Genomic DNA, 27,699 nt, shown 5'->3' on the forward strand with positions numbered 1-27,699 from the left:
ATACATTGGTTTTAACGACACATGTTTATTTGTTAAGGCCAACATTTAAATACTGGCACTAAATACCTAATGACATTTAAATTTAAATTAAATAAAAAAATTTATAATTATGTCTCAGCATTTCTTCATTTACTATATTTGCAATCTCAAAATATGGAAGTGCCCTGGTCCTCTTGATCTCTGAGAGATGCTAGAGCTAGGTGAGCCAAGTGGCATTGAGTCAATACTCTGCTGGAGTTCTTTTTTTTTTTCTATGAGACCAGTATTACCTTTATTCAATATCAGAAAAACCCCTATAAAAAGAATTACAGACCAATATCTCCGATGAACATGGATACAAAAATTCTCAACAAGATACCAGCAAATCAAATCAAACAGTACATCAAAAGAGCCATTTGCCATGATTAAGTGGTATTTGTGGTTCAATATTTGCAAATGGATCCAGGTGATATACCACATTAATGAAAGAAAGAAAGAATAAGAACCATATGTTCTTCCCAGCAGAATAAGCATTTGACCAAGTACAGCATCCATTTTCAATAGAAACTCTCAACAAAGTAGGTATAGATGGAACATACCCCAACATCATAAAGACCATATATGAAAGACCCACAGCCAACATCACCCTCAATGTGGAAAAACTGAGAACAGAAACGTCCCCTCTGCTGGGGTTCTATTCCTCCTTCCCAGCTAGCAATGCTGACAAAGCCTGAAAACCAAGTTTACAAATTCCAGTGTGCAGACATTTTATTTCCAGTTCAGGTTGGGAAATCTGGACCTAGATCCCTGAGACAAAGGGTTAATATTGACAGGATTTTACTAGGAATAAGGATGATGGGGAGGCACAGAGCAAGTCATGGCATGTGGGCATGGTTAGAATCCCGTTTTGGGGTTTCCAATTACAACCTTGACAGGACAAATGGCCCTCCCCAGGCAAGGCATGTAGTGTGGACACACTGCATCCTCCCAAAGGGAGAAATCAGCTTGACCTTAGCCTCACTCATGTGGAGCATTTCTCCTCCTGTAGGCCTAACTTTGGTGGTTGTAAGAGAACAAGAAAGCTTCTCAGAAGATAACAGGTTCAAGGGACAATAGGAGGTAGTTTCTTATTGGGCAACTTGAGGGTCAGAAGTCCCATGTTCTGGGACAGTCTGTCCACTTGCTTCTGCCATCATTTCTTTATACTGACGCTTGAAGAAGCCAACCTGTGGGGGAGGAAGGAAAAAAGGATTAGGAAACCCAGTGGAAGAGAGGAAAAGATGGCTCAGGGGAGAGGGATCACCATTTCTGGAACATCTACTCTATGTTCAAGCACTGTACTAGAGTCTTTGGACATACTGGGTCATTTAGACTTTACCACGATTTGTGAACTAGGTGGAATCACCTTCAGAACAAGAAATCAAGGTCCAGCATGGACCAGACACTGCCTACAGCTACAGACAGAATCAGTGGTGGTGTCAACACCTAATCCAGGCCACTGTTTTTATGTTAATATTTGCCATTAAAAGAAACATGTAGTGAGGAAGGCAGTACAAAAGACAGGAAGAAGAGAGTGGAAAAGTCTCACCTTGTACAGGACGGCTGTGATGAGAGCCAACAGCAGCAGTCCTCCCACAGAGCTGCCCACAATGATGGGGATAGGATTGTAGACCTCATACTTCTCCAGCACCGTCTCCATCTGGAGTGGAGATGACCTTATCAGAAAGTATCAGAACTCTTCCTCTCCCAGACTCTTTCTAGGTTCACCAAACTTTAGCTCCCTCCCCTCCTTCCTTTTTCTCCAAAGGTGGGATATAGAAGCACTCATGGGCTTAGGGACAGATTTCCTGCTGATGGACATTCATCCTTCCTCCCTCCAGGCTTCTGAGCCTCCCACACAGCACCACAGATTTAGCATTAAGAGCCCTCTTACCAGCCTGGCCACTCCTACTACATGGTCACTACCTGAGCTCTCAAGAATGCCTCCTGTCCTGGAAGCTGGGAATACACGGATCTGTTGAACGTGATTTCAGCCACACTCACCACAGATACCTTCTTCTGCAATGTCTGCAATACAGAGGGGCAGAGCTGGGGACTATCTCTGGGAAAGGCTCAGAGGTCAAGTAAAGTCCTGGTTTGAGGGTGGCCACAGACACATATGGTCCACCTGGATTCAGGGAAGAGACTCTGCTGTTGGGCCCACACACCTGGCTGACCCAACCAAAACTGATGTTGCCCTTCAGGATGAAGTCAAGTTCCTCCTGGATGCCAAAGGAAGGGAGGTCACAACAGAACCTCAGACAGTCAGCAATGGAGCAGTCCTAGGAATAGAGAAGTAACACGAGGCTAGATATAGGTGGTTTTAAAGGTAGAAGACAGCATTAAACTGACCGATGAGAGGAGTAGCCACATTTGAATTCAAGAGGATTGCTCAGCAGACAGCCATCTGAATATAATATTGATTCCTGAATTAAATTCCTCTGAAGTGTGGCTTCAAGTGGAAATGGCCTGTAACCCTCCTTACCAGCACATAACTCTTCTGATTTTTGGTCAGGAAGTCAGACTTTGTGTGAACTATTCTCTCTGAAGAGCACTGAATGGAGGGATTCTAGGAAAATACAAAGCAAGCATTTCAATGGGGTCATTGGGAATTCATGAGGGACAGAGAGAATCCAGGTAAACTACATGAGCTGTACACAGTCCTGGAGTACCTGGGGGTGGAAGACCTCTAATTGTGTCCACACAGGTACCCCATTCAGCTTCACAGGCACAGAGAAGATGATGCTGATAGGCAGGTCCCTCTGTCCCAAGTTGTTCACCTGCACAGAGGACAGTGAGGGCAAAGACCATGTCAAAACCCATTTCTCTCCCTAATTATTGGATACCAGGTCCCTGCCATAGCCCCCAGTCCTGAGTCATCATCACTTACCTGGTATTTATGCTGAGCTTGGCTGCTTTCCTCCTGGTCTGAGGCTGAGAAGTTGAGGTACTTAGTGGACTGTTCAAGGCTGGTGAGAGAAAAGGCATGGATGAATTTGAGGTCCCATGAGGGCCTCCTAAAGAGTTCTGGCTAGAAGCATCACAGGATAGGTAGTCACTGGGGTCTTGGGGTGGTCTTCAATGAAGTCTATTACTGATGTTGGATAATGGGAGTGTTTATGGAGCAGGACTGGGCTTCAGGCTGGGTGCAAGATTCTTAAAAAGAGCTCCCAACAGAGGAAACTAACCAGGGGACTGGGCAGAGACTACAGTGAAATGGACCCAGAACTATGTCATTGACTCACTGGAAAGCATGGGCCAGGCCATCCCTCCCTGTGACTGTTTCCCTTTCAGGCTTTCATGGGCACAGAGAATACTAGATATGCATGTGAGACACAGTAGAATTTTGGAGAGATTTATGCTGATGCTGTTGACAAATGTCTACTGAACACTACCCTTGTCTGGCCTCCCACAGGCCTTTTCTCATCTCCTGTTTCCTTGGCTTTTCTGGGATTGGAGCTTAGAGGTGAGGGAAGGCCTAACAGTAGACTGTTGGCTAGATCTCAGTGTAACAATTCCTCCTGAGGCCTTCCCAGACCCATGTTTGGAGACCCAGTGGCCAGCCTGGTCCCTTGAACATGTGGTCTCACCCCCACCCCTTCTTGCTCTACTTCTTAAGTATCTGTCCTTTGCCAGCACAGTCCTAAATCTAGACTACTTCTATTCTGAATTCTCATCCCTCTTCTGTGAGCAATTCCCCCCAAATGCCCCAGCTTCATCTTAAGGGCCTCTCTGAACATCCGCACCCACAGAGTTGGATCAGCAGAGCACAACTGAACTGTAGAGCCACATACACTTAGATGTAGTGTACCCTGCATATGGGTCCCCAGTGCACACTCTAGTAAGCAAGCTCAGAGCATGCACCTGGCCAGGCTGCTGAGAGCTCCTGGTATGGAAGTGTGAATTAGAATGTGAAACTGGGTGGAAAGGATGTCCAATGAGTCACAAGGACAGAACTTGTACAACAGAATGTACCCATACTAAGCCACATGGGTTTGTTGTACATCATGAGTGTACACATCACACAAGGACAGGTCGTTACATCTGGTTTTGATTATACATAATAGAGGCTCAATAAACCTTTGTTGAATGTTAAATGAATTTATATAAAGCAAATATAGCCCTGTCTTAGAACACAGCAAATGCTAGGAAGGTATTTACAGAAGGAAGGTATATGCTTAAATATATTACTTGACTCCTAAATTTTAAACAACTCATCTATTATCCCTCCTGGAGCAGCATTTTTTTTTTCATTTTTTTAATTAAATTTATTTATTTTCAGCATAACAGTATTCATTATTTTTGCACCACACCCAGTGCTCCATGCAATCCGTACCCTCTATAATACCCACTACCTGGTACCCCGACCTCCCACTCCCCGCCCCTTCAAAACCCTCAGATTGTTTTACAGAGTCCATAGTCTCTCGTGGCTCACCTCCCCTTCCAATTTCCCCCAACTCCCTTCTCCTCTCTATCTCCCCATGTCCTCCATGCTATTTGTTATGCTCCACAAATAAGTGAAACCATATGATAATTGACTCTCTCTGCTTGACTTATTTCACTCAGCAGAATCTCTTCCAGTCCCGTCCATGTTGCTACAGAAGTTGGGTATTCGTCCTTTCAGATGGAGGCATCATACTGCATAGTGTATATGGACCACATCTTCCTTATCCATTCATCCGTTGAAGGGCATCTTGGTTCTTTCCACAGTTTGGCGACCGTGGCCATTGCTGCTATGAACATTGGGGTACAGATGGCCCTTCTTTTCATGACATCTGTATCTTTGGGGTAAATACCCTGGAGCAGCATTTTAAGGTCTTTCTTTTATCTACCTTCTCCCTGACACTCGGCTTCTGCAGCAAGCAGTTCATTTCTTCCTATACCTCCCAAAGGGAACTGGGAAAAGGAGGAATAGCAGTTCTAAAAGACCTATGTGGTGTACATCTGTTCCTTGCAATGAAGAATTGTCTTATCCAAATGCCAAGGTCTCCTTTGAGAATCACTGGCTAAGCTCAAAGTTATGGACTTTTCAACATTTAGCTGAGGCCTCCCTGAAAGGAGTCTCTAGCTGCTCTTGGGAATTCATAATAGCTTCAGGGTACAGAACCACAGAGAGGTCATTGATGAGATTCTACCTTGGATCAGGGTAAACTCCCTCCCCAACAAAGCTGTAAAAACTTTAAGACTGGAAAATGTCTCATATGTCTCAGGAAACCCAGGACAATCTTGGTACTTTGAAGAAAAACTTCTAAGAACCATAACCTCAGGACATCTGAGTGGCTCAGTTGTTTAAGCATCTGCCTTCAGCTTGGGTCATGATCCCACCTGGGATCGAGCCCCACAGTGGACTCTCTACTCAGTGAGGAGCCTGATTCTCCCTCTCCTTCTGCCTACACTCTGCCTACTTGTGCTGTGTGTGTGTGTGTGTGTGTGTGTGTGTGTGTGTGTGAAATGAATAATTTTTTTAAAGGACCCATAATCTCTATTAAACGTATGATGTAATGATAATAATATCACAATTATTATCATCATAACAAGCTCACAATAAACACTCAATACTTGATCATCTACCAATAGAAAGGGTGATGATAAAACCTGAATGTCTCGGGTGTTCAACTGCTGCAGTGGCTGCAACACTTGCCTAGACCCATCAGAGTGGAGAAGTCATGTTATGGTACCTGCTAATCACGGTGTAGATGGCATACTTCACCATGAGCTCCATCTGAAAGGTGCTCTTGCTGGTCCTGGGAGTGTTATTTTCACTGGAGAAAGAGGAGGAGCCTAGTTGGTAAACATCCCAGAGGAGGAGGCAATGTGCAAGGGGCTCTAAATTCGCCCAGCTCACCTGCTCACATTAGCCGCCAGACGCAGCCGGTCCCCGAGCATGGCCTTGGGGGAGACATCAAAGGTGACCAGGAAAGTGATCTGAGGAAGAGGCAGTAATGAGGGAGGTTACAGGGAATGAGATAGGGTGAGGGCAGGGGAGCTGGGGGTGGACACAAGCAAAGCTAACCCGGGCACCCTCATGGAGGATGAGGTGGTTGATGCTGCAGCGAGTGCTCTGAGTACCCTGGCCCTGGGCTGGGTTGCCATCACAGGTCAGGCGTGGGGAGTGTGGCTGCAGCTGGTTCTAGGCAAGAACAGATGGAAAAAAAACAGGTGAGCATCTGTTCATATTCCAAAGAGACTCCATGAAGTAGTGATAGTTTCTACCTTCAGTGAAGTATCTACCTTCAGATTATGTTTTTTTAAAAAATCCTCACACTAAAAATAAAATAAAATAAAAATATTTAGACACTATTCGGTCAAACTTCTTCCTAATAGAAATGCCAGATTTATTAGAGTCTACCCCCTTTTTCTTTACTGTTCTTTTTAAAAGGCTTTTTATTATGGAAATTTTGAAACATACTTAGTAGGGTAGAGAGAGACTAGGAAAGTAACGCCCATGTTCCCATCACTCAATTTTAATTACTAGCATTTTTCTACTCTTTTTTGTTTGTTTGTTTGTTTGTATTTCCATTTTTTAAATCTATTTATTTTCAGCATAACAGTATTCATTATTTTTGCATCACACCCAGTGCTCCATGCAATCCATGCCCTCTATAATACCCACTACCTGGTACCCCGACCTCCCACCCCCCCCCCGACACTTCAAACCCCTCAGATTGTTTTTCAGAGTCCATAGTCTCTCATGGTTCACCTCCCCTGCCAATTTACCCTAACTCCCTTCTCCTCTCTAACTCCCCATGTCCTCCGTGCTATTTCTTATGCTCCACAAATAAGTGAAACCATATGATAATTGACTCTCTCTGCTTGACTTATTTCACTCAGCTTTATTCAGCTCTTTGCCACTTTTTTCCTGAAAAATTTAAAGCACATTCTGAATATCACATCATTTTATCCAGAAATACTTTAATGTATGTCATCAACAAATAAGGGGTTTTTTTTGCATTTCTTTTTTTAAAATTTTTTATTTAAATCCAATTTAGTGAACATATACTATATTATTAGTTTCAGGGGTAGAATCTAGTGATTTATCAGTTACGTATAACTAACCCAGTGCTCACTACATCCAGTGCCCTCCTTAAAGCCAATCACCTACTTACCCCGTACCCCCAACCCACTTCCCCTCTAGCAACCCTCAGTTTCTTTCCCATAGTTAAGAGCCTCTCATGGTTGGACTCCCTTTCTGTTTTCATCTTATTTTATTTTTCCTTCCCTTCCACTATGTTCATTGCTTTTATTTCTTAAATTCCACATATGAGTGAAATTATATGGTATCTATTTTTCTCTGACTTATTTTGCTTAGCATAGTACCCTCTAGTTCCAACCACATCATCACATATGACAAAATCTCATTCTTTTTTGATGGTTGAGTAATATTCCATTATAGATATACCACATACTCTTTATCCATTCATCTGTTGATGGACACCTGTGCTGTTTCCATAGTTTGGTTATTGTGGACATTGCTGCCATAAACAATTGGGTGCAGGTGCCCCTTCAGATTACTATGTTTGTATCCTTTGGATAAATACCTAGAAGTAAAATTTCTGGGTCATAGGGTAGCTCCATTTTTAACTTCTTGAGGAACCTCCATACTGTTTTGGAGAGTGGCTATGCCAGTTTACATTTCCACCAACAGCGTAAGAGGGTTCCCCTTTCTCCACATCCTCACCAACATCTGTTATTTCCTATCTTGTTAATTTTAGCCACTCCAACTGGTGTGAAGTTGCATCACATTGTGGTTTTGATTTGTATTTCCCTGACCCCTGATTCATATGTTTGTTGTCCATTTATATGTCTTTTTTTCAATGATTTAACTCTTTTTTTCATTTATTTATTTTCAGCATAACAGTATTCATTATTTTTGCACCACACCCAGTGCTCCATGCAATCCATGCCCTCTATAATACCCACCACCTGGTACCCCGACCTCCCACCCCCCTGCCACTTCAAACCCCTCAGATTGTTTTTCAGAGTCCATAGTCTCTCATGGTTCACCTCCCCTTCCAATTTCCCCCAACCCCCTTCTAACTCCCCATGTCCTTCATGCTTTTTGTTATGCTCCACAAATAAGTGAAACCATATGATAATTGACTCTCTCTGCTTGACTTATTTCACTCAGCATAATCTCTTCCAGTCCCGTCTATGTTACTACAAAAGTTGGGTATTCGTCCTTTCTGATGGAGGCATAATACTCCATAGTGTATATGGTCCACATCTTCCTTATCCATTTGTCCAGTACCAGAAAACAAAAGCCCCAGTTTTCACTGAGTCCATCTCCTCGCCATAGGGGGCAGTACAACTCTGCCCGAAGAGGGATGCCTGAGTAACAGTGCACCAATCCCCTCCACCAGAAGATAGGATGGAGAACAAGAAAACGACAACCCTAAGTTCCCTATAAAACAGGTACATCTTGCTGGGTCATGGTCAATACTTTGGACTCTGTACATTCCCTCAACTGCCCCTAAGGAGAATGACTAAGAGGAGGAACCCAAAAAAAGAATGGACATGGATAAAACCAAGATGTCAGAAATAGACTTCAGAGTAACAATTAGTAAGTCAGTATCTAGGCTTGGGAAAAATATTAATGACAATATAGGGTCTCATCAGGCCAAACTTTAAAATGTTATGAATGAAATGCAGTCTAAATTGATACTCTAATTGCCAGGGCAAACGTGGCAGAAGAAAAAAATTAGTGAGCTAGAAGATAAGATGATAGAAAAGAAGGAGATGGAGGAGGCATGGGAAAAACAGATTAAAGCCCATGAGATCAGATGGAGAGAGATTAATGACTCAATTAAATGTTCCAATATCAGCATTATTGGAATCCCTGAGTGGGTGGAGAGAGAGAGAGAGAGATTTCAACAAATCATAACTGAGAACTTCCGTAATCTCGGGAAGGAGACAAGCATTCATGTCCAAGAGGCACAGAGGACCCCTCCCAAGATCAAGAAGAGACCAATGTCATCACATACAATACTAAAATTCGCAAATCTTAAATCCAAGGAAACAATCTTGAAAGCACTAAGGGGGAAGAGATTTATATGTACAGAGGGAGGAGGAATATCAGAATAATATCAGACCTCTCCACAGAAACCTGGAAAGCCAGAAAGAGCTGGAAAGACATATTCAGGGTACTAAATGAGAAGGATATTTTATCCAGCAAGGCTGTCCTTCAGAATGGATGGGGTGACAAGGAGCTTCTAAGAATGGCAGAAACTGAAAGAATATGATCACCAACCCAGCCCTACAAGAAATATTGGGGGGTTTCCTGTAAAAGAGAAAGACATGAAGAGTGATATACATCAGAAATTTACAGAGACAATCTATAGAAACAAAGACTTTACAGGCAACACGATGAAAATAAAATCTTATCTTTCAATAATCACTCACAACATGAACAGCCTAAATGCTCCCATGAAATGGCACAGGATTGCAAATTGGATGAAATGACAGGACCCATCCATATGCTGTCTACAAGAGACTCGTTCTGAACCTAAAGATACATCCAGACTGAAAGTGAAGGGATGGGGTACTATTTTTCATGCCAACATACCCCAAAGAAAGCTCCGGTAGCAATTTTCATATCAGACAAATTAGACTTTAAGCTAAAGACTGTAGTTAGAGATACAGAAAGACACTATATCATTCTTAAAGGGTCTCTCTACCAAGAAGATCTAACAATTGTAAGTATCTATGCCCCCAACATGGGAGCACCCAACTACATAAACCAACTGTTAACCAAAATAGAGACATATCGATAATAATATGTTAATTGTATGAGACTCCAACATTCTCCTCTCAGCAATAGACAGGTCAACTAAGATCAAAAAAGAAACAAGAGCTTTGAATGACACCCTGGACCAAATGGACCTCACAGATATATACAGAACATTATACCCTAACCCAACAGAATACTCATTGTTCCTGAGCATACATGGAACAGTCTCCAGAACAGACCACATACTGGGTCACAAATCAGGGCTCAACTGATACCAAAAGATTGAGATTATTATCTGCACATTATCAGACCACAATGCTTTAAAACTGGAACTCAATAACAAGAAAAAAAATTGGAAGGAATTCAAACACTTGGAAGCTAAAGGCCATCCTGATCAAGAATGTTTGGATCAACTGGGAAATCAAAGAAGAACTTAAACAACTCATGGAAACCAATGAGAATGAAAACACATCGGTCCCAAACCTATGGGATATGGCAAAGGTGGTCCTAAGTAGAAAATACATAGCCATCCAAGCCTCACTCCAAAAAAAAAAAAAAAAAAAAAGAAAAGAAAAGAAAAATCTCAAATACACAAACTAACTTTACACCTTAAAGAACTGGAGAAAGAACAAAAACTAAACTAAGCAGGAGAAGATAAATAATTAATATTAGAGCAGAGATCACTGGTATAGAAGCCAGAAGTATAATAATAGAACAGATCATTGAAACTAGAAGGTGATTCTTTGAAAGAATTAATAAGATCGATAAATCACTGACCAGACTTATCCAAAAGAAAAGAGAAAGGACTCAGATAAGTAAAATTATGAACGAAAGGAGAGATATCACAACTAACCCCAAGAAAATAGAAATCATCAGAAATAATTATCAACAGCTATATGGCAATAAGTTAAACAACCTAGAAGAAATGGATGCCTTCCCGGAAATCCATAAACTACCAAGACTGAAAGAGAAAAAAAAAATTGACAGTCTGAATAGACCAATAATCAGTAACAAGAGTGAAGCAGTGATCAAAAACCTCCCAAAAAACAAGATTCTAGGACCTGATGGATTCCCAGGGGAATTGTACCAAATAATTAAGGAAGAAATCATACCTATTCTCCAGAAACTCTTTCAAAAAATAGAAACAGAAGGAAAACTTCCAAACTCATTCTTTGAGGCCAGCATTACCCTGATCCAAAACCAGGCAAAGATCCCATCAGGAAGGGAATTTCAGACCAATATCCCTGGTGAAAATGGATGCCAAAATACTCACCAAATCTTAGCCATAGGATCCAACAGTACATTAAGAGGATTATTCACCATGACTAGGTGGGATTTATCCCTGGGATGCAAAGGTGGCTCAACATTCACAAATCAATCAATGTGACTGAACACATTAATAAGAGGAAAGAGAAGAACCATATGGTCCTCTCAATTGATGCAGAAAAAAACATATAGCATCCTTTCCTGATTAAAACTCTTCAGAGTGTAAGGATAGAGGAAACATTCCTCAATATCATAAAAACTATCCATGAAAAGCCCACAGCAGGTATTATTCTCAACGGGGTAAAGCTGAGAGCCTTTCCCTTAAAATCAGGAACACGACAAGGATGCTCACTCTCACCACTATTGTTCAACATAGTACTAGAAGTCCTAGCAACAGGAATCAGACTACAAAGAGAAATAAAAGGTATCCAAATTGGCAATGAAGAAGTCAAACTCTCCCTCTTCACAGATGACATGATACTTTATATGGAAAACCCAAAAGACTCCACCCCCAAACTATTAGAACTCATTCAGCAATTCAGTAATGTGACAGGATACAAAATCAATGTACAGAAATCAGTTGCTTTCTTATACACTAACAATGAAAATACAGAGAGGGAAATTAAAGAATCGATTCCATTTACTAGAGCACAAAGAACCATAAGATACCTGGGAATAAACCTAACTAAAAAGGTAAAGGATCTGTACTCAAGGAACTACAGAACACTCATGAAAGAAATTGAAGAAGACACAAAAAGATGGAAGACCATTCCATGCTCATGGATCGGAAAAATAAACATTGTTAAAATGTCTATACTGCCTAGAGCAATCTATACTTTCAATGGCATTCCAATAAAAATTCCACTGGCATTTTTCAAAGAGCTGGAGCAAACAATCCTAAAATATGTATGGAACCAGAAGAGACCCTGAATTGCTAAGGAAATGTTGAAAAAAAAAAAAAAAACTGGGGGCATCACACTGCCTGATTTCAAGCTTTATACAAAGCTGTGATCACCAAGACAGCATGGAACTGACATAAAAACAGACACACAGACCAGTGGAACAGAATAGAGAGTCCAGATATGGACCCTCAACTCTATGGTCAAATCATCTTCGACAAAGCAGGAAAAAATATCCTATGGAAAGAAGACAGTCTCTTAATAAATGGTGCTGGGAAAATTGGACAGCTATATGTAGAAGAATGAAACTTGACCATTCTCTTACACCAAACACAAAGATAAACTCAATGGCCACAGTTGCCAAACTGTGGAAAGAACCAAGATGCCCTTCAATGAACGAATGGATAAGGAAGATGTGGTCCATATATACTATGGAGTATTATGCCTCCATCAGAAAGGATGAATACCCAACTTTTGTATCAACATGGACAGGACTGGAAGAGATTATGCTGAGTGAAATAAGTCAAGCAGACAGAGTCAATTATCATATGGTTTCACTTATTTGTGGAGCATAACAAATAGCATGGAGGACAAGGGGAGTTAGAGAGGAGAAGGGAGTTGAGGGAAATTGGAAGGGGAGGTGAACCATGAGAGACTATGGACTCTGTAAAACAATCTGAGGAGATTGAAGTGTCAGGGGGGTGGGAGGTTGGGGGAACCAGGTGGTGGATTGCATGGAGCACTGGGGGTGGTGCAAAAACAATGAATACTGTTATGCTGAAAATAAATAAATTTTTTTAAAAAGACCTCAAGGTGAGGCAGGAATTCATCAGAATCCTAGAGAACATAGGCAGTAACCTCTTTGACATCAGCCACAGGAACTTCTTTCAAGATATGTCTCCAAAGGCAAAGGAAACAAAAGCGAAAATGAACTTTTGGGACTTCCTCAAGATCAATAGCTCACACACAGCAAAGGAAACAGCCCACAAAACAAAGAGGCAACCCATGGAATGGGAGAAGATATTCACAAATGACAATACAGACAAAGGGCTGATGTCCAAGATCGTTAAAGAACTCCTCAAACTCAACACACACAAAACAGATAATCATGTCAAAAAAAAAAAAAATGGGCAGAAGACATGAATAGACACTTCTCCAATGAAGACATACAAATGGCTAACAGACATATGAAAAAATGCTCATCATCATTAGCCATCAGGGAGATTCAAATCAAAACCCCACATTGAGATACCACCTTACACCAGTTAGAATGGCCAAAATCAATGGGACCAGAAACAACAAGTATCAGAAAAGATATAGAGAAAAGGGAACCCTCTTAAACTGTTGGTGGGAATGTAAGTTGGTGCAGCCACTTTGGAAAACAGTGTGGAGATTCATCAAAAAATTAAAAATAGAGCTACCCTATGACCCTGCCATTGCACTACTGGGTATTTACCCCAAAGATACAGATGTAGTGAAAAGAAGGGCCACAGAGACCCCCAGAGTTCATAGCAACAATGGCTACAATCACCAAACTGTGGAAAGAGTGAAGATGCCCTTCAACAGATGAATGGATAAAGAAGATGTGGTCCATATATACAATGGAATATTACAGAGCCATCAGAAAGGATGAATACCCAACTTTTGTAGCAACATGGACAGGACTGGAGGAGATCTTGCTGAGTGAAATAAGTTAATCAGATATAGTCAATTATTATATGGTTTCACTTATTTGTGGAGCATAAGGAATAACACAGAGGACATTAGGAAAAGGAAAGGAAAAGTGAATAGGGGGTAACAAGAGGGGGAGATGAAGCATGAGAGACTGTGGACTCTGAGAAACAAACTGAAGGGTTTGGAGGGGAGGGGTGGGGGTTAGGTGAGCCTGGTGATGAGTATTAAGGAGGGCACATATTGCATGGAGCACTGGGTGTGGTGCACCAACAATGAATCTTGGAACACTTTAAAAGTAAGACAAATTTTTAAAAAGAAAGAAACTAGTATTGTGCCTGGTACTTAATAGGAACTCTCTAAACATTTATTAAATAATTGAAAGAATGAAAAAAAATGAAATTTTTAAAATTTAATCTTTTTTTCAGTTTTTATTATGTTATGTTAGTCACCATACAGTACATCATTAGTTTTTGATGTAATGCTCCATGATTCATTGCGTATGTATAACACCCAGTGCTCCATGCAATACATGCCCTCCTTAATACCCATCATGTCTTAACAAAAGTTACTCATCTTGTCCTACTTCTCTCTATACGATACTGTAGAGTAAATGAACTTGACCACATGAGGCCCCCACACTTCTTCCTGTATAACCTTTTACCAATTATACCAAACTTAACTATATTCTCCTTAGTTTCAAATGATACCTTCAATGATTCTACATAGTGAATGTATTCGCCCCAATAAATTAAGAGAAGTGCTATATGAACCCCGATGTTACATTTTTGTCTGTGGATATCAACACTTCCCTTGGCAATATGAATTATTAAATGGCTGGAGCATGGAAGGTACTTGTCTTTTAGGATATTTGGTCATCCCTTTTTTTCATATGTAATTCTAATTAAATCAGCCATTGGACCAGTACTATCAACTATTCTCAGGTTAAAAAGAGAAATCACAAAGTATTCTGATCATCTTCCCAGAAATCAAGAAGATGGAATTGGGTACATGTTTAGGATACATGTTTAGGAGAACATTACTGCCATGGTGGGCAATGGTATCACATGTAAATACAATTTGAAATTTTTCAATAACTTTAGAAATTATAGCAAATGAAACTGCCCAAGACAAACAGCCCAACAAAAGGCCTTAGACCCTTTGGCCAGAATATTGTTTAAGATAATATAATTGCTTTAGATTATATATTAAGATTTTATTTATTTATTTGACAGAGAGAGATCACAAATAGGCAGAGAAACAGGCAGAGAGAGGGGGGAATCAGGCTTCCTGCTGAGCAGAGAGTCCAATGTGGGGCTTAATCCCAGTAGACTGGGATCATAACCTGAGCTGAAGGCAGAGGCTTAACGCACTGAGCCACCCAGGTACCCTGCTTTAGATTATATTTTAGTAGAGCAATGTGTTTGTGTAGAAGCTAATTCATCCTACAGTACATATATTAATACTTCCTCAGAAATTTGAAGTTTGTCCTCACAAAATAAGAACATGAGCTACTTGGTTACCATAAATCTCCCCTGAAGTCACAGATTCAGATTTGGACTGGTTTTCAGTGTTATTTTCTTGGATCCTCCAAAAAATTAGGTCAATTTTCCTAGGATATGTAGAATATCCATATTCTTAACTCTTCTTCTTTGCTACTTAATCATAAAATGTAGTATAAAATGTTGTACAAAAACAAAAAAAGTACAAAAATACTGATAATGCAGAATGTTGGCTTACAAACTGGAACAAAGGAATATTTCCAGGTGAGTACGAAAAGTTTCCATTCCTCTAACCCTGGTTTCCACACTATTTCAGCAGGAAATAGCTAAAGCAGTCATCTTCCCAATTCCCTCAAGAATGAGGAATGATCAAAAGACAGTGGAAGTAGAAACCAGTAACCAAAGGGTTAATGGGATTAATAAGTGTAACAGCAACTTTTTACCCAGATCTGCTTGTTCTCAGAATACAGCCTGCCACTCAGGTTCTATAGAATCTTGCCTGACACCATGATAGCAGAATATTGATTTAGTTGTCTTACTCAAGACTTCACTGAGAAAATGACCAAAACCAGTCAGGAACACTGTCTCTGAGCATGCACAAGTGTCCAATGGATGAACTTTTGACCTAGAAAGTCCTAAAACCCCACCCTCTGATCGTGTTAAGGATGCCATTTTCTGGTTATGGATTGCATGAAAATACATACAGAAGCTTTTAGCAGGCAGAGATAACAAAATCAACCCTCCCCTACTTAGTAATTTCCTTTATCTATTCTGAAGTCACATCCCTAAACTCCTCTCCCCTAAACAGATCAAAAGGATCTAACCAGATCCTTTTATATTTGCCTTAAAAATCTCTGACTCTGTCATACCCACCACCTGGCTCCCCCAAGCTCCCACCCCCCGCCCCTTCAAAACCCTCAGATTGTTTTTCAGAGTCCATAGTCTCTCATAGTTCATCTCCCCTTACGGAGGGCACGTATTGCATTGAGCACTGGGTGTGGTGCATAAACAATGAATTCTGTTACACTGAAAAGAAATAAATAAAATTAATAAAAATAAAAGTAAAAATAAATAAATAAATATCTCTGACTCTCCCACTTAGAGGGGGTAGTTTTGAGGCTGGCTTTCCTGTCTCCTGGTTTGGCTCTCTTCAATAAATTCTTTCCTTGCTTCAAATTCAATGTCTCAGTGATTGGCTTTGCTGTGCATCAGGCATACAGACAGGTTTGGTTATCAAGGTATGCAAAACCCTTAACTAGAGTTAGTGATAAATTCAACTCTTTCTTATACAGAACAATGTTTTAAAATATTTGATGGTAGAGATATGTTTTCTTTCAAAGGAATATTGGTATGATGTGGAATACGAAGAAATTTAAAGCAGAGTCCCCTCTCTCTCCACATTAGCAGCCTTGTGAGAACTCATTCCTAATAGTCAATGTCTCTAAAATGCAATACCCAGAGTTGAACACATTATGAGGCAAAGCAAGCCCCAGAAACATGACTAAATCCATCACCCAACCATGAACAACCTAGACCTCTTGGCTTACAAGAGGCTGCCAAGCAATGGCAGCACCCTCCTGGGCTTTGAACCCAGCACAGGAGTTTCTGCTGATCTCCAGGCATCAGATGCTTTATTCCCCAGAAAGAAATACCTTGCTCTCTGTCACACGTCGATAAGACAACCCTGGAGGGTAGAAGAAGGTGACTGTGGTTCCATAGGAGTCCTCACCATCATTCCACACCATCACTGTCATATTCAGCTCCAGGGTACTCCCCACCAACAGGGTCTTCAAGCTAGGTGTTGGGGTAGAGGGCAGAAGATAATCCTGGAATTGGGGCTAGAAATGGTCTGGAGATGAAACACAGAGTGGGGAGGTAGAGGAGAAACAGGGAAGAGGAGGTCTTTCTGAGCACAGGCTAGAAGTGTTAGGGAGAGCCAGGGCAAGAGTCCCAGGCTCCAGAAGAGGAGCTGGGGAACCAGGACGGGTCTAAGGGAGTGGTAGCTCACCCTGAGAAGCCAAAGGAGATGCCAAGGTCATCCTGACAGACATGGTCAGTTCCACAATTCTTCTCAAAGGGGAGCTGAGAGGGAAGGCAAAGCAGGGTTTTCCTCAAGGTCTGGAGTCTACACCCTCCACTCCCTTCTGGAAGATTACAAAACCAAGACTTACAGAGGCTGTGTAATATCTCTGAGCATCCATAGCCAACATAGGCCGGAGATTTCCAAAGGAAAATATAGGCTTGCCCACCAGGGAGAAGTTGAGACGCAAGGTGATGGGGGTCACCGTGTCCTCCACGCAGGCCTAGAGGATGGACATTAAAGACAGCAGGGACTAAGGAATGCGTCTTCACAGTCACTGTCCAGTTCCTTCATCTGTAAAATGGGGTAATAATGATACCCAGCTTTGTTCAATTGCTACAATTCCACCATGCAGAACCTCTGCTTTGCCTGCTTTCTGCCTTATTCCTTCCCTACAGCATCCCCCATGGCTCACTCATTCTATTCAGGATCTTCCCAAAATTTACCTGATCTAAGAGGTCTCCCAACATCTTCTCTACTCTCCTCCTTGACTTCATCTTTTTTCATAGCATTCATCACTACCTGATATCTATTACCTAGGAACTTGATTGTTTTTTGCCTTCTCTCAGGTTCCGGTGGGCACGACTGTTTTGTCCACTGCCGTGTCCCCAGTGCCTAGGACAGGGCCTATCTAGAGAAGCAGCTCCTCAAAGAATCCCAACTCATCACCCCATAGTTCTCTGAAGCAGTAATACTCTCCTAAAATCCAGCTATGTAGCCTCAGCAGTTGTAGATGACCCATCCATTTATACATGTGCTTGCTCACTTACTCATCAGCTAACCAGTGTTATATGCCTCCTTATTCCAGGTTCCTTCCCTGCCCATCCCACTGCCAGCCTCAGAATCTCTGCCATCCCCAGGACTCTGAGGTCCACTTACCAGGAGACGCAACTTCACAGTCTCACAGTGTTGACTCAGCCCAAGGACTCGGACACGAGTCAGATTCCGTGTTTTTGTCTCCTCAAAGATGGCACGGGGACTCTGGCGGCCAGGGTCGAGGGTTAGGTCAAAGGTCACAGAGCTTTGGAGGTCACCTGTAGGGGAAAAGAAGAGATGAGGAGGGCTGAGAGAGCGAGGAACTCCCCAGATGGACAAGTGTCAAGGCAGGAGACAGAAGTCCTGAGCTGAGGGACTCTAAGGACCAGACATCTTGGGTCAGAGAGGCGAGGACTTACCCAGTCGATTCTTGGGACTTTCATAAATACGAAGACAGACATTAGCATCACCCAGTGCGTTGACAGAGGAGGTCTCTTCCCGACACTCAAACAGAGACCTGGCTATCTCTGCAGGTTTGAATTGGATTCGCATCCACACCTTGAGTACAGGTCTGGTCCTATGGGCAGAACACTGAGCTGAGGGTAGGTCCTTGGTCCCAGGAGGGCAAACTGGGATGGGGGTGGGGAGGCTAAAATCCTAAGCAGACTTAGAATGATCTGGAAGTGTTTGAGAAGGACTTTCTCACCTGAGCAGCAGCGCCTGTCCCTGGGCCCCCACGGCCAGGTCCACCAGTCCATCCAGGGTAAGGTCTTGGCCCCCACTCAGTGATTGCCCAAAATACTGGAGGCTGGGAGAGAGCTGGGAGGCTGAGATCCTCTGAAAAGAGAGGGAAAGGCAAGGCAGATTAAGGGTGATGGAAACAAGTTGGAAATGAGCAATAAGAGGAACAGGAAGGTAGGAATGTAGGACACAGAAAAAGATGAGTAATGAAAAGATGTCACCAGAAGTACCTAAAAAAGAGGAGGTGGGGTGGGAAAATGATGACCAGAGAAAAGATCCCTAAGACATAAATGAAGAAGTGGTGGTTGAAGTGTTGGCCTGGTGACCTGTGTCTCATTCATTCACTCATCCACTTACTCTCAGGTCAGTTTCTGGCTCTTGTCATGAGCCATGAGGCCTTGGGCTAGGATCTAATCTACTGTGCCTCAGTCTCCTCATCTTTCACATGGGGATAATAATATCTTAGACTTTAGCAGTAAGTAGTAAATGAATTAACGCATATATGTCTTTGAGAAAAGTTTTCAATTAGCAATAATCACACCTCGGATAAACCTCATTGGCTACGATACTGCCACTGCGCAAAGCTTAAATGCATATATGTCTTTGAACAGAAGACATCACTAGTCATTGATTATGATGAGTATTAGAGCTAGAGGGGAAACTCAGAGCTCATTTAACCCCACTTCCATACTTTGCAGAAAGTGCCAAGGCCACAGAGCCTTTAAGAGGTCACCTCCAGACCTAAAATCAAACCCTCTGTCTCCGTGTCAGGGCCCCTTTCTGCTTTCCAGGACCACCCTCTCTCTTCAGAGGACAAGGAGGGGAAAAGTTGGGATGAGAAGTGGCTATTGCCACAAGAAAATACTAAGCTCTGGAACATTGCCTCCCTGTGGGTTCCTTCTCTTTTATTTCCATTGTTCCTATAATGACCAACCCTTTGGAGAATGTGCCCTTTAAAATCTCTAAGCACAGCTGGACTGGCAGGCATTAAGCATAGTAATAATAAAATGAAAGATAAATTTACTAATTACTAAGGACATCTAAAAAGAAAGAGGTAGGTAGAGTTAGCACAAATCCAGTCGAGCAGCCTCATGCTCAAGAACACTGATCTCACGGCCACATCCTCAGGTTAGTGTGTGGGCCCCGTGGGAATAAGGGCAGTCCTTCCCAGTCAAGTAATGGGGTGGGATACCTCATAGTGGGAAGGAAGAAAATCATGGTGGACCGGAAAATCTGAAAGGCCTTCTCTTAGAGTCAAGACTTTCAGGTATAACTCAAGTGATACTTGCAATATCAAGTGGTACTTGCAATATCAAGTGGTACTTGCGGGTGTTCACACACATGCCTCTAAACTGCGGCAGCAAAGGGAAGGTTAGACCAGTTGGTGTAGAATGAATGCGATTCCCGAACATCTGGTGTTACTGTCAACAAAGACTTTCATTCTCTTCTTAAAGTTCCAAGTTCCTTAGAACCCTTTCAATTGTTAAATTGTATTAACAATCATTGATTATAATACTCTAATACCTATTATATGCCAGGTACATATATATATTTATACTATGTAGATACTGTATATGTACTAACTCATTTAATCCTCACAGTAGCAGCCCAGTGAGGTTGGTTCTCTTACTATGACCATTTTACAGATGAGGAAACTGAGCATGGAGAGGTGTGTAATATCCTATAGCTAGGAAGTAACAGTACTATAGGGATCTTCTTTGACATTTTTTTCTAAAAACTTCTTAAGATGTAATTCATAAAGTATACAACTCAATGGTTTTAAGAAGTTGTCAGAGTTATGCCACCAACACCAAATCAATTTTAGAACATTTTCATCACCCCCCCCCAAAAAAACCCTTTATCACTCAGCCCCTTATTCCTATTTTCCTCCACCACCAGCACCTGACAACTCTTATCTACTTTCTGTCTCTATGGAGTTACCTATTTACCTTTCATATAAAAAGAATTATACAGTATGTACCCTTCTGTTTCTGGGTTCTTTTACTTAGCATAAGGAAAAGAAGGGGTTCATTCATAGAGCAAATACTAGTTCTTCATTCCTTTTATGGCCAAATAGTATTCCATTGTATGCATATCTATTTACAATAGAACGTATGTGTTCACCAGTTAATGGACATTTGGACTGTCTCTACATTTTAGATACCATCAATAATGCTATTATGGACATTCATGTATAACTTTTTGTGTGGACATAGGTTTTCAATTTTCTTGAGTCATACAGTGTACAATTGCTAGGTCATACAATGACTCTACAGATAACCTTTCGAGAAACTGCCAGATGTGTTCTAAAGTGACTGCAGCGTTTTATATTCCCACCAGCAGAGTCTGAGGGTACCAAAGTTTCCACATTCTCATCAACACTTGTTATTATCTGTCTTTTTTATTCTAGCCATCATAGTGGCTGTGAAGTAGTGTCTCATAGTGGTTTTGATTTGCTAAGGACTGATGATTAATGATGTTCAGCATTTTTTCATATATGTATTGGTCCTTTGTAGATCATCTTTGGAGAAATGTCTGTTCGGATCTTCCACCTATTTTTAAATGGGGCTTTCTGTGACTTTTGCCACGGGAAGAAGTCTTCCCTTTTCAGGGAGCTTCCCCTCAAGACAGACATTTGGCAGGACAGCTGATGGCATGAGGGAATGGCCATATAGCATCTATGGAGAAGAAGGGGTGAGCAGACAGGCAGACTAAGGCAGCCAGACCTAGACTGGCACCAGGGAGCCATCAAAAGACCAAGAACTGGGTTAGAAGTCAGGAAATTGGAACCTAACTCATCACCATTCCTGATCCACTATAAGCTTTGGACAAGTCAAATCACTGGTATTCTCCATGCCCCAGATTTCATTTCTAAAATGAATCTGTTAATACCAGGCCTATGTACCTTATAAAGCCACTGTGGGATTAAAAAAATCAAGTCCTCTGGGGCACCCGGGTGGCTCAGTGGGTTAAAGCCTCTGCCTTTGGCTCAAGTCATGATCCCAGGGTCCTGGGATTGAGCTCCACATCGGGCTCTCTGCTCGGCAGGGAGCCTGCTTCCTCCTCTCTCTCCATCTGCCTCTACTTGTGACCTCTGTCAAGTAAATAAATAAATTTAAAAAATAAATTTAAAAAATCAAGTCCCCATACAAAGCAGAGAACATTCTAATGTGTTCATTTTTAAGTTCCACAGATTTTGCTTGCTGCCTACAAGGTGCCAGTGCTGGGCAAAGAAGTAAGATGAGGTAAAGGAGAATTTTCAGACTAGGAAACAAGAAGAAGCAAGGAAAAAGCTGTTGTAACAAAAGAACACGTGACTGGGCCTCACCTGACTGTGGGAGGGGCTGATGCCCAGCCCTGAGGTTCCATGAAAGACATAGACAGCACCCCGGCTCTCCTGCTCTCCTGGGGCCCCGACGGCCACGTCTGTCAGCTTGTCCCCATTCACATCCCCCAGCACTGTCAGCGCTGCCCCAAAGCGGCCCCAGGGGTGGCCTTGCTCCCCAAAGAGAATGGCCTCACATTGCCACTTAGCCCTCTGCAGAACAAAACCAGTGTCAGGTCCCAACACAGGCAATCCCTCCACCCCTCACCCAGGCCCCACCCAGCCCTGGGCTCATCAGACACTCACCCCCTGGGGCAAGGGGCACACAGACACCTGCCCCCCTCGGGTTGGCTTGTAGTAATGAGGAGCCCCGATGAGGACAAGGTCAGAGCTGCCATCTCTATCCACATCCACAGTGCAGAGGGAGGCCCCAAAGTAAGAGCCGATCTGCAGGGCACAGCCAAAAGTCATCCCGCCTGCCCCTGCCAGAGGCAGCCGCTTCTGGGACAGGTCCCACTTCTCCCCAGCCACCGGGACCTCCCCCTACAGGCTCCCAGACCCCTTCATCTCCTCTCTCTCTGCCCCTGCAGACCCTGCCTCCCTCACGTTCCACTCTGGCTTCCTCAACATCCAACCTGAGTCCCTGCGACTTTAGCCTTCGGCCTCCATTTCCCAGACGTCTTGGTGAAGATGACAGCCTTCCCAGTATGCTGATGGCGGGGGGCCCCCAGGATCAGGCTCTGGACCCCCTTCCAAAAGGCCAGCTCAGTGGAGTAACCTGAGGAGGGCACAGCTCAGCACAAAGGCTTCCTCCCCACCCCCGAGCTCCTGCCCTCCCCAGGCAGCTCCTGTCCCACCTGTGCCCCCAACCACAGCCTTTTCTCACCCAGGTAAGAGTCCCTCATGTCCACATTCTCTTGAGACATGTTGATGAAAGTGGGGCTTTGGTTTGGGGGGTACAGGAAGGCACCTCCAGACCAGCTGAAGCTCCCCACTGCCCCCAGAACTGGTCCATCCTGGGAGGAAAGGGTTCCAGGGCTGAGCCAGACCAAGCCTAAAGAAGATGGCCTGTTCCCCAGCAAGGCCTGCCACCGACTCTGCTCACTGTCTGGAATTCTCTTCCTCCACTCACTCACCAAACACCCTCCTCACCTTCCCTCCTAGCACTTATCCCTCTTCCTACATCAATGGCTTGAAAGGGGCCTGACTCACAGGTGTGATCACAGCACTGAAGCCCTCCTGGGACATCTCCAGTTCAAAGGAACTACTGCTTATGGTCTGCGTACCTGGTGGAAGGCATGACACCTGGGTTTCAGAGAGAAAGACAAGCTTTGCCAAGTCTGAGAAGGACACCTCCGCTTTAGAGGATCTAATGTGGGAGATTAACACCCAAAAGGATGGGTTTATGCCAGGGATCCAGGTTCAAGAAGCATTTATGGGTGAGGGTTTCTGAAATGAGTATTTTCTTCTGTAGCTTACCCTCAATGGCAAAGATCTTCTCTTTTAGTTGGTTTTGAATGTCTCTCAAAGCATCAAAATTCTCCACTCTAAAAATGTACTCCTGTGAGGGCTTCGATGCAATGTCATTTAATTCTTTCCGGGAACGTTGGTTTTGAAAAGCTGATCCCACCTGTCCCCAGTGAAGACCAACTCAGTGAAAACAATCATGAATCTAATATGCCTGGCACATGCTGGATGCTGACATACGCCAGTAACCCCTCAAGGTCAATATTATCACACACAGTGTACAGATGAGAAAAGTGAGGCTCAAACAGCATCAAGGAGGGTAGGGAAAAGGATCAGGGTCCCCAGACACAGCTTTCATCCTGAAGGTAGTAGAAGCTGAGAGAGCTGGCAGGAGGGAGCTTCCCTTCCCTAGAAAGGGAAGTTGCCTTAAGAGGAAGCAAGGGGAGGAAGTGTGACAGGGTATGTCCACATCCTACCCCAACTGCATAGCGGATGATGCCCGCAGCCTCAGCCATAGGGATGACATCCTCATAACCCAGGCGGTCGCCTTGTTTTTGCCCATCTGTGATGACAATGAGGATCTTGGAGGCATCTTTTCGGGCTCCTTTTGAGGTAGTGAACAGTTCGTTTCTGTCAGAGAAAAGGATCCAGAGACCTATGAACAGGCCTGCCGCTAGCTCCTAATGCCTTTGGGGAAGGAGATGCTCCCTATCCCTTGGAGGCCCTGCTCCCACCCCTAGGTCCCCAGCTGGATGCGGAAACCACAGGCTGAATTTCAGGACCAACCTGTCCCTCTGTCATGGAGCGAGATGAAGCCCAAAGGAAGACCCAGATGCTTTAGGGAAGGACCCAGGAGAAGCCAGGACTCACGTGACCATTCGGATGGCTGTGGCTGTGTGAGTATACCCTCCCAGCTGGTCCACAAAATCCAACAGGGCTAGTGGGTTTGAGCTGTCTGTGAACTTTTTGAAAGTGAAGTGCTCCCGGAACTTGTTGGAAAACTGCATCAGGGAGAACTGAGGGAATTGCAGGGCTGGGGGCCGAGGCCGCCGGAGCAGGACTGCGGGCTGCCCGCCGCCAGCCTCCCCCACGGGCCTGCACACTTCCCTTCCCTCTCCCAAGGGCACACCTGGGTGCTGGGTTTCTGGAACTGGCTCATCACAGCCTTCACAAAATTCAGCATCTTGGCAAAATCAGGGAAGGAGATGCTGCCCGAGCCATCGATCAGGAACACGATATCCTGCTCTTGCCTTGGACACTCTGGGAAAAGAGGTGGCACCCGTCCTCCAAAGAACACTCCAGAGCCTAGGACCTCAACCTCTTGGCTGTAAGAACTCTCCACCCCCGACCCAAGGGCTTCCACAAACCCTGCATAGAACGGGGCCCTTTGGCCTCCTAAAGTCCTTAAAGAAGCTACATCTGTGACACAGCTGCTCACACCTGTGTAGTCAGCCTGGTTTATTAAAAAAAAAAAAAAAAAAAGTAAAACTTCCTCAGATCCAAGCTGAGGGGTTTGAAGCGGCGGGGGGTGGGTGGTTGAGGGAACCAGGTGGTGGGTATTGGAGAGGGCACGGATTGCACGGAGCACTGGCTGTGGTGCAGAAACAAGGAATACTGTTATGCTGAAAATTTAAAAAAAAAAAAAAAAGTTCCTCAAATCCAGATGGTAAGAAGCTGGGAGCCATTCCCCACGGTAGCTTGGCTGTCCATGTCTCTTTCCCAAGCTCTACTCTACCTCTTTCCCCACATCTCCATGATCTAGCATGAAAGGGGACTGCTTCCGCCCTGGCCAGAGTCCATCTTCATTAGTCAGTGCCAAACTGTACTTTTGCTGAATATTTTTAATGTCACCCCGACAACAGCCACATACTGGCCCTTTTCTGTTCTCAGCTTAAATATAGGCTCTTAAGCCCCTCCTGAGTGAATTCAGAAGTGGTCAAAAAAAAAAAAGAGGAACCTCTCCCAGGTTCCCCTTTCTGTTCCAGAGGTTCCCACCTGGGTGTTCTGAAGGGGGCCCAGGCTCCTATGAGTAAAGTCTAGAGTCTACGAGGTACTGGAAGCGTACTCCATTCAGTGGCCAGATGTCAATCTCCACAGGAGCCTGAGTGTAAATGTGAGACCAAGGAGAGGCCTAGGACTGCCGTGGTTAGATCTGAAAACTTACTGTTCTTACTCCGTATCTCCCACCTCTATCAACATGGGGAAAGCCAGACCCTATGCCTCAACCTGCATGCACACACACACATGCATACATGTACCTATAGACATGTGTGCATATGCATGTGTGTGCATATATATGTGTATACACATACATTCATATATACATATTCACATATACATACCCACATATACAGATGCATGCTCATATGCACACACAGACACACATACTCATGTATACGTTTGCATGCAAATAGACATCAGACACATGCATACACATATATATGCATACGCACAGATGTATACATCCATACATACACACACACACACCACTCAGACTGGCTTCACTCTCATGACACATTTCCACAAACCAAGTGGTTAGACCCTAGGAGGTACTGTGTGCAAATAAATCCCCTTCTCCTAAAATAAAAGCAGCCTACATTAAATGAGCCTTCACCACTTGCCAGGCACTGTGTTAAATCCTGGCCATGGATAATCTTCTGTCCCTCTTAGGCTTGGTTGTGTCATTATCACCATCAGACAGATGAAAAAACTGAGTCTCCAAGAGGGTAAGTGGGACAGTGACAGGGCAAGGTGTAAAATCAGGCAGTGACTCAGCCCACATTTGGAACCACTCTCCCATCCAGTAATGTTTTTTTCCAGATATCCTTTTTTTATCCAGTCACAAGGCGTGTTTGCCCCTCAAAGGAGCCAGTGGACACCCAACACTCACCCTGCAGGGCAGCCGGGAGCCTCTGGGCTTGCCAAGAAGAGGAGCCCATCAGGAAGCAGAACCCCGTCAAGTACACGTTCTCCCTGCATGCATGGTGCACTGTGGGGCCACAGGCCTAGGGACAGAGGCGCCTGAGGGGAGGGCCTGCTCCTCCTTCCATCCCGTCCTCCTGTCCCAGTGCCGTCACCCTCCCCTAGACCCCGAGCCGCACCAGCTACAGGTCCCCACTCCTTCCCTCAGGACAGTTCCACAAGCCAAGGCAACTCACCAGCAGCTGAGAGGGACCAGTGGAGGCAGCCAGGGACAGGCCCAGGGACATGTTCACAGCTTCTGGGGGGACTGAGGGGCCATATATGTGTTACCCACAGGGCAGAGGGGGCTGTAAAAGATCTGGGCAGGGGTCACCTCAACTCTGAAAGACAAGAAGTCTGACTGGTGGAGGGCTTTCGGGTCTTGATGGAGCCGTGGGGGTGTGGGGGTGTGACGGACAGGGAGGCCATAAGGGAGCCAGGAAGCCCGGAAGGTTAGGGTCTCAGACAGAGCTGGAACTGAGAAGGAGGGCTTCTGTGCTCCCCGCAGTTCCCTAGAGCATGAGAGTCTAGACCTAAGTCCTAAGGAGGGGCAGTGACTTACTCTGCAGGTGGATGGGCTCACACTTGCCCATGCTGTAGTCACACCGGTAGAGACTGCCTGTTTGGTTGGTGCGCTTTATCTCCTGGGGGGCTCCAACCACCACCCTGGAGGGAGACAAAGAACACTGTAACTAAGAATGTGGACAGCAGGGCGCCTGGGCTGTTCAGTCATTAAGCGTCTGCTATGGCTTAGGTCATGATCTCAGGGTCCTGGAATCGAGCCCTGTATCAGGCTTCCTGTTCCACCGGAAGCTGGCTTCTCCCTCTCCCACTACTCCTGCTTGTGTTCCCTCTCTCACTATCTCTCTCTGTTTGTCAAATAAATATATAAAAGTCTTTATAAATTTTTTTAGAAAGAATGTGAACAGCAGAGCCAGACTTCTCAGTAAGCTTGTCTCACTTCTCTAACCCTCCCGTCCGCAAAGTGGAGATTGATACATTGTAAGTTCCACATGGGAGGGATTTTTTTGTCTGTTTTGTTTTCTGGTGTATGCCTGGCTCCTGAAATATTTAGTAGTAGGGGTTCAATAAATATTTGTTGAACAGTTGATACCTATGTACCTCATACGGTTATTGTGAAGAATGAATCAGTGTTCACCTAAAAATTCACATCAAAACTACAGTGAGATACCACCTCACACCGATCAGAATGGCTAAAACTAACACAAGAAACAAGAGGTGTTGATAAAGATGGAATCAGGAGGGAAACAAGCCATGAGAGACTC

At 43.9% G+C, this 27,699-nt stretch overlaps 1 protein-coding gene and 1 pseudogene across 4 annotated transcripts in view; both read right to left on the reverse strand.

Annotated features, from left to right (window-relative positions):
* Positions 1-729: 729 nt before the first annotated feature.
* The window catches only part of LOC101674688 (integrin alpha-X), a 29,277-nt gene continuing 2,307 nt past the window's right edge, over positions 730-27,699 (reverse strand). The window contains exons 3-30 of one of the 4 annotated variants that reach the window (XM_045072494.1): positions 26,976-27,079; positions 26,611-26,681; positions 26,343-26,457; positions 24,582-24,712; positions 24,323-24,468; positions 23,929-24,082; positions 23,465-23,615; positions 23,198-23,271; positions 22,872-23,001; positions 22,621-22,763; positions 22,292-22,432; positions 21,989-22,198; positions 18,626-18,756; positions 18,339-18,496; positions 18,043-18,197; positions 17,255-17,386; positions 17,092-17,165; positions 16,736-16,877; positions 6,032-6,148; positions 5,864-5,943; positions 5,697-5,780; positions 2,909-2,987; positions 2,691-2,798; positions 2,504-2,587; positions 2,187-2,300; positions 2,023-2,046; positions 1,568-1,678; positions 730-1,205 (exon numbers count right to left, since the gene is read on the reverse strand). In XM_045072494.1, the coding sequence (XP_044928429.1) occupies positions 1,107-1,205; positions 1,568-1,678; positions 2,023-2,046; positions 2,187-2,300; positions 2,504-2,587; positions 2,691-2,798; positions 2,909-2,987; positions 5,697-5,780; positions 5,864-5,943; positions 6,032-6,148; positions 16,736-16,877; positions 17,092-17,165; positions 17,255-17,386; positions 18,043-18,197; positions 18,339-18,496; positions 18,626-18,756; positions 21,989-22,198; positions 22,292-22,432; positions 22,621-22,763; positions 22,872-23,001; positions 23,198-23,271; positions 23,465-23,615; positions 23,929-24,082; positions 24,323-24,468; positions 24,582-24,712; positions 26,343-26,457; positions 26,611-26,681; positions 26,976-27,079 (3,262 nt within the window). In that variant the 3' untranslated portion in view covers positions 730-1,106. Of the gene's footprint in view, positions 1,206-1,567; positions 1,679-1,912; positions 2,047-2,186; positions 2,301-2,503; positions 2,588-2,690; positions 2,799-2,908; positions 2,988-5,696; positions 5,781-5,863; positions 5,944-6,031; positions 6,149-16,735; positions 16,878-17,091; positions 17,166-17,254; positions 17,387-18,042; positions 18,198-18,338; positions 18,497-18,625; positions 18,757-21,988; positions 22,199-22,291; positions 22,433-22,620; positions 22,764-22,871; positions 23,002-23,197; positions 23,272-23,464; positions 23,616-23,928; positions 24,083-24,322; positions 24,469-24,581; positions 24,713-26,342; positions 26,458-26,610; positions 26,682-26,975; positions 27,080-27,699 lie in introns of those variants that run through there. The other 3 variants (XM_045072493.1, XM_045072492.1, XM_045072495.1) reach the window with 3 other exon arrangements.
* On the reverse strand, positions 19,127-19,246 carry LOC123389855 (annotated as a pseudogene).

Source organism: Mustela putorius, unplaced genomic scaffold (assembly GCF_011764305.1).
Source record: "Mustela putorius furo isolate JIRA1106 unplaced genomic scaffold, ASM1176430v1.1 tig00004039_pilon_pilon_pilon, whole genome shotgun sequence".
Taxonomy (NCBI): Eukaryota; Metazoa; Chordata; class Mammalia; order Carnivora; family Mustelidae; genus Mustela; species Mustela putorius.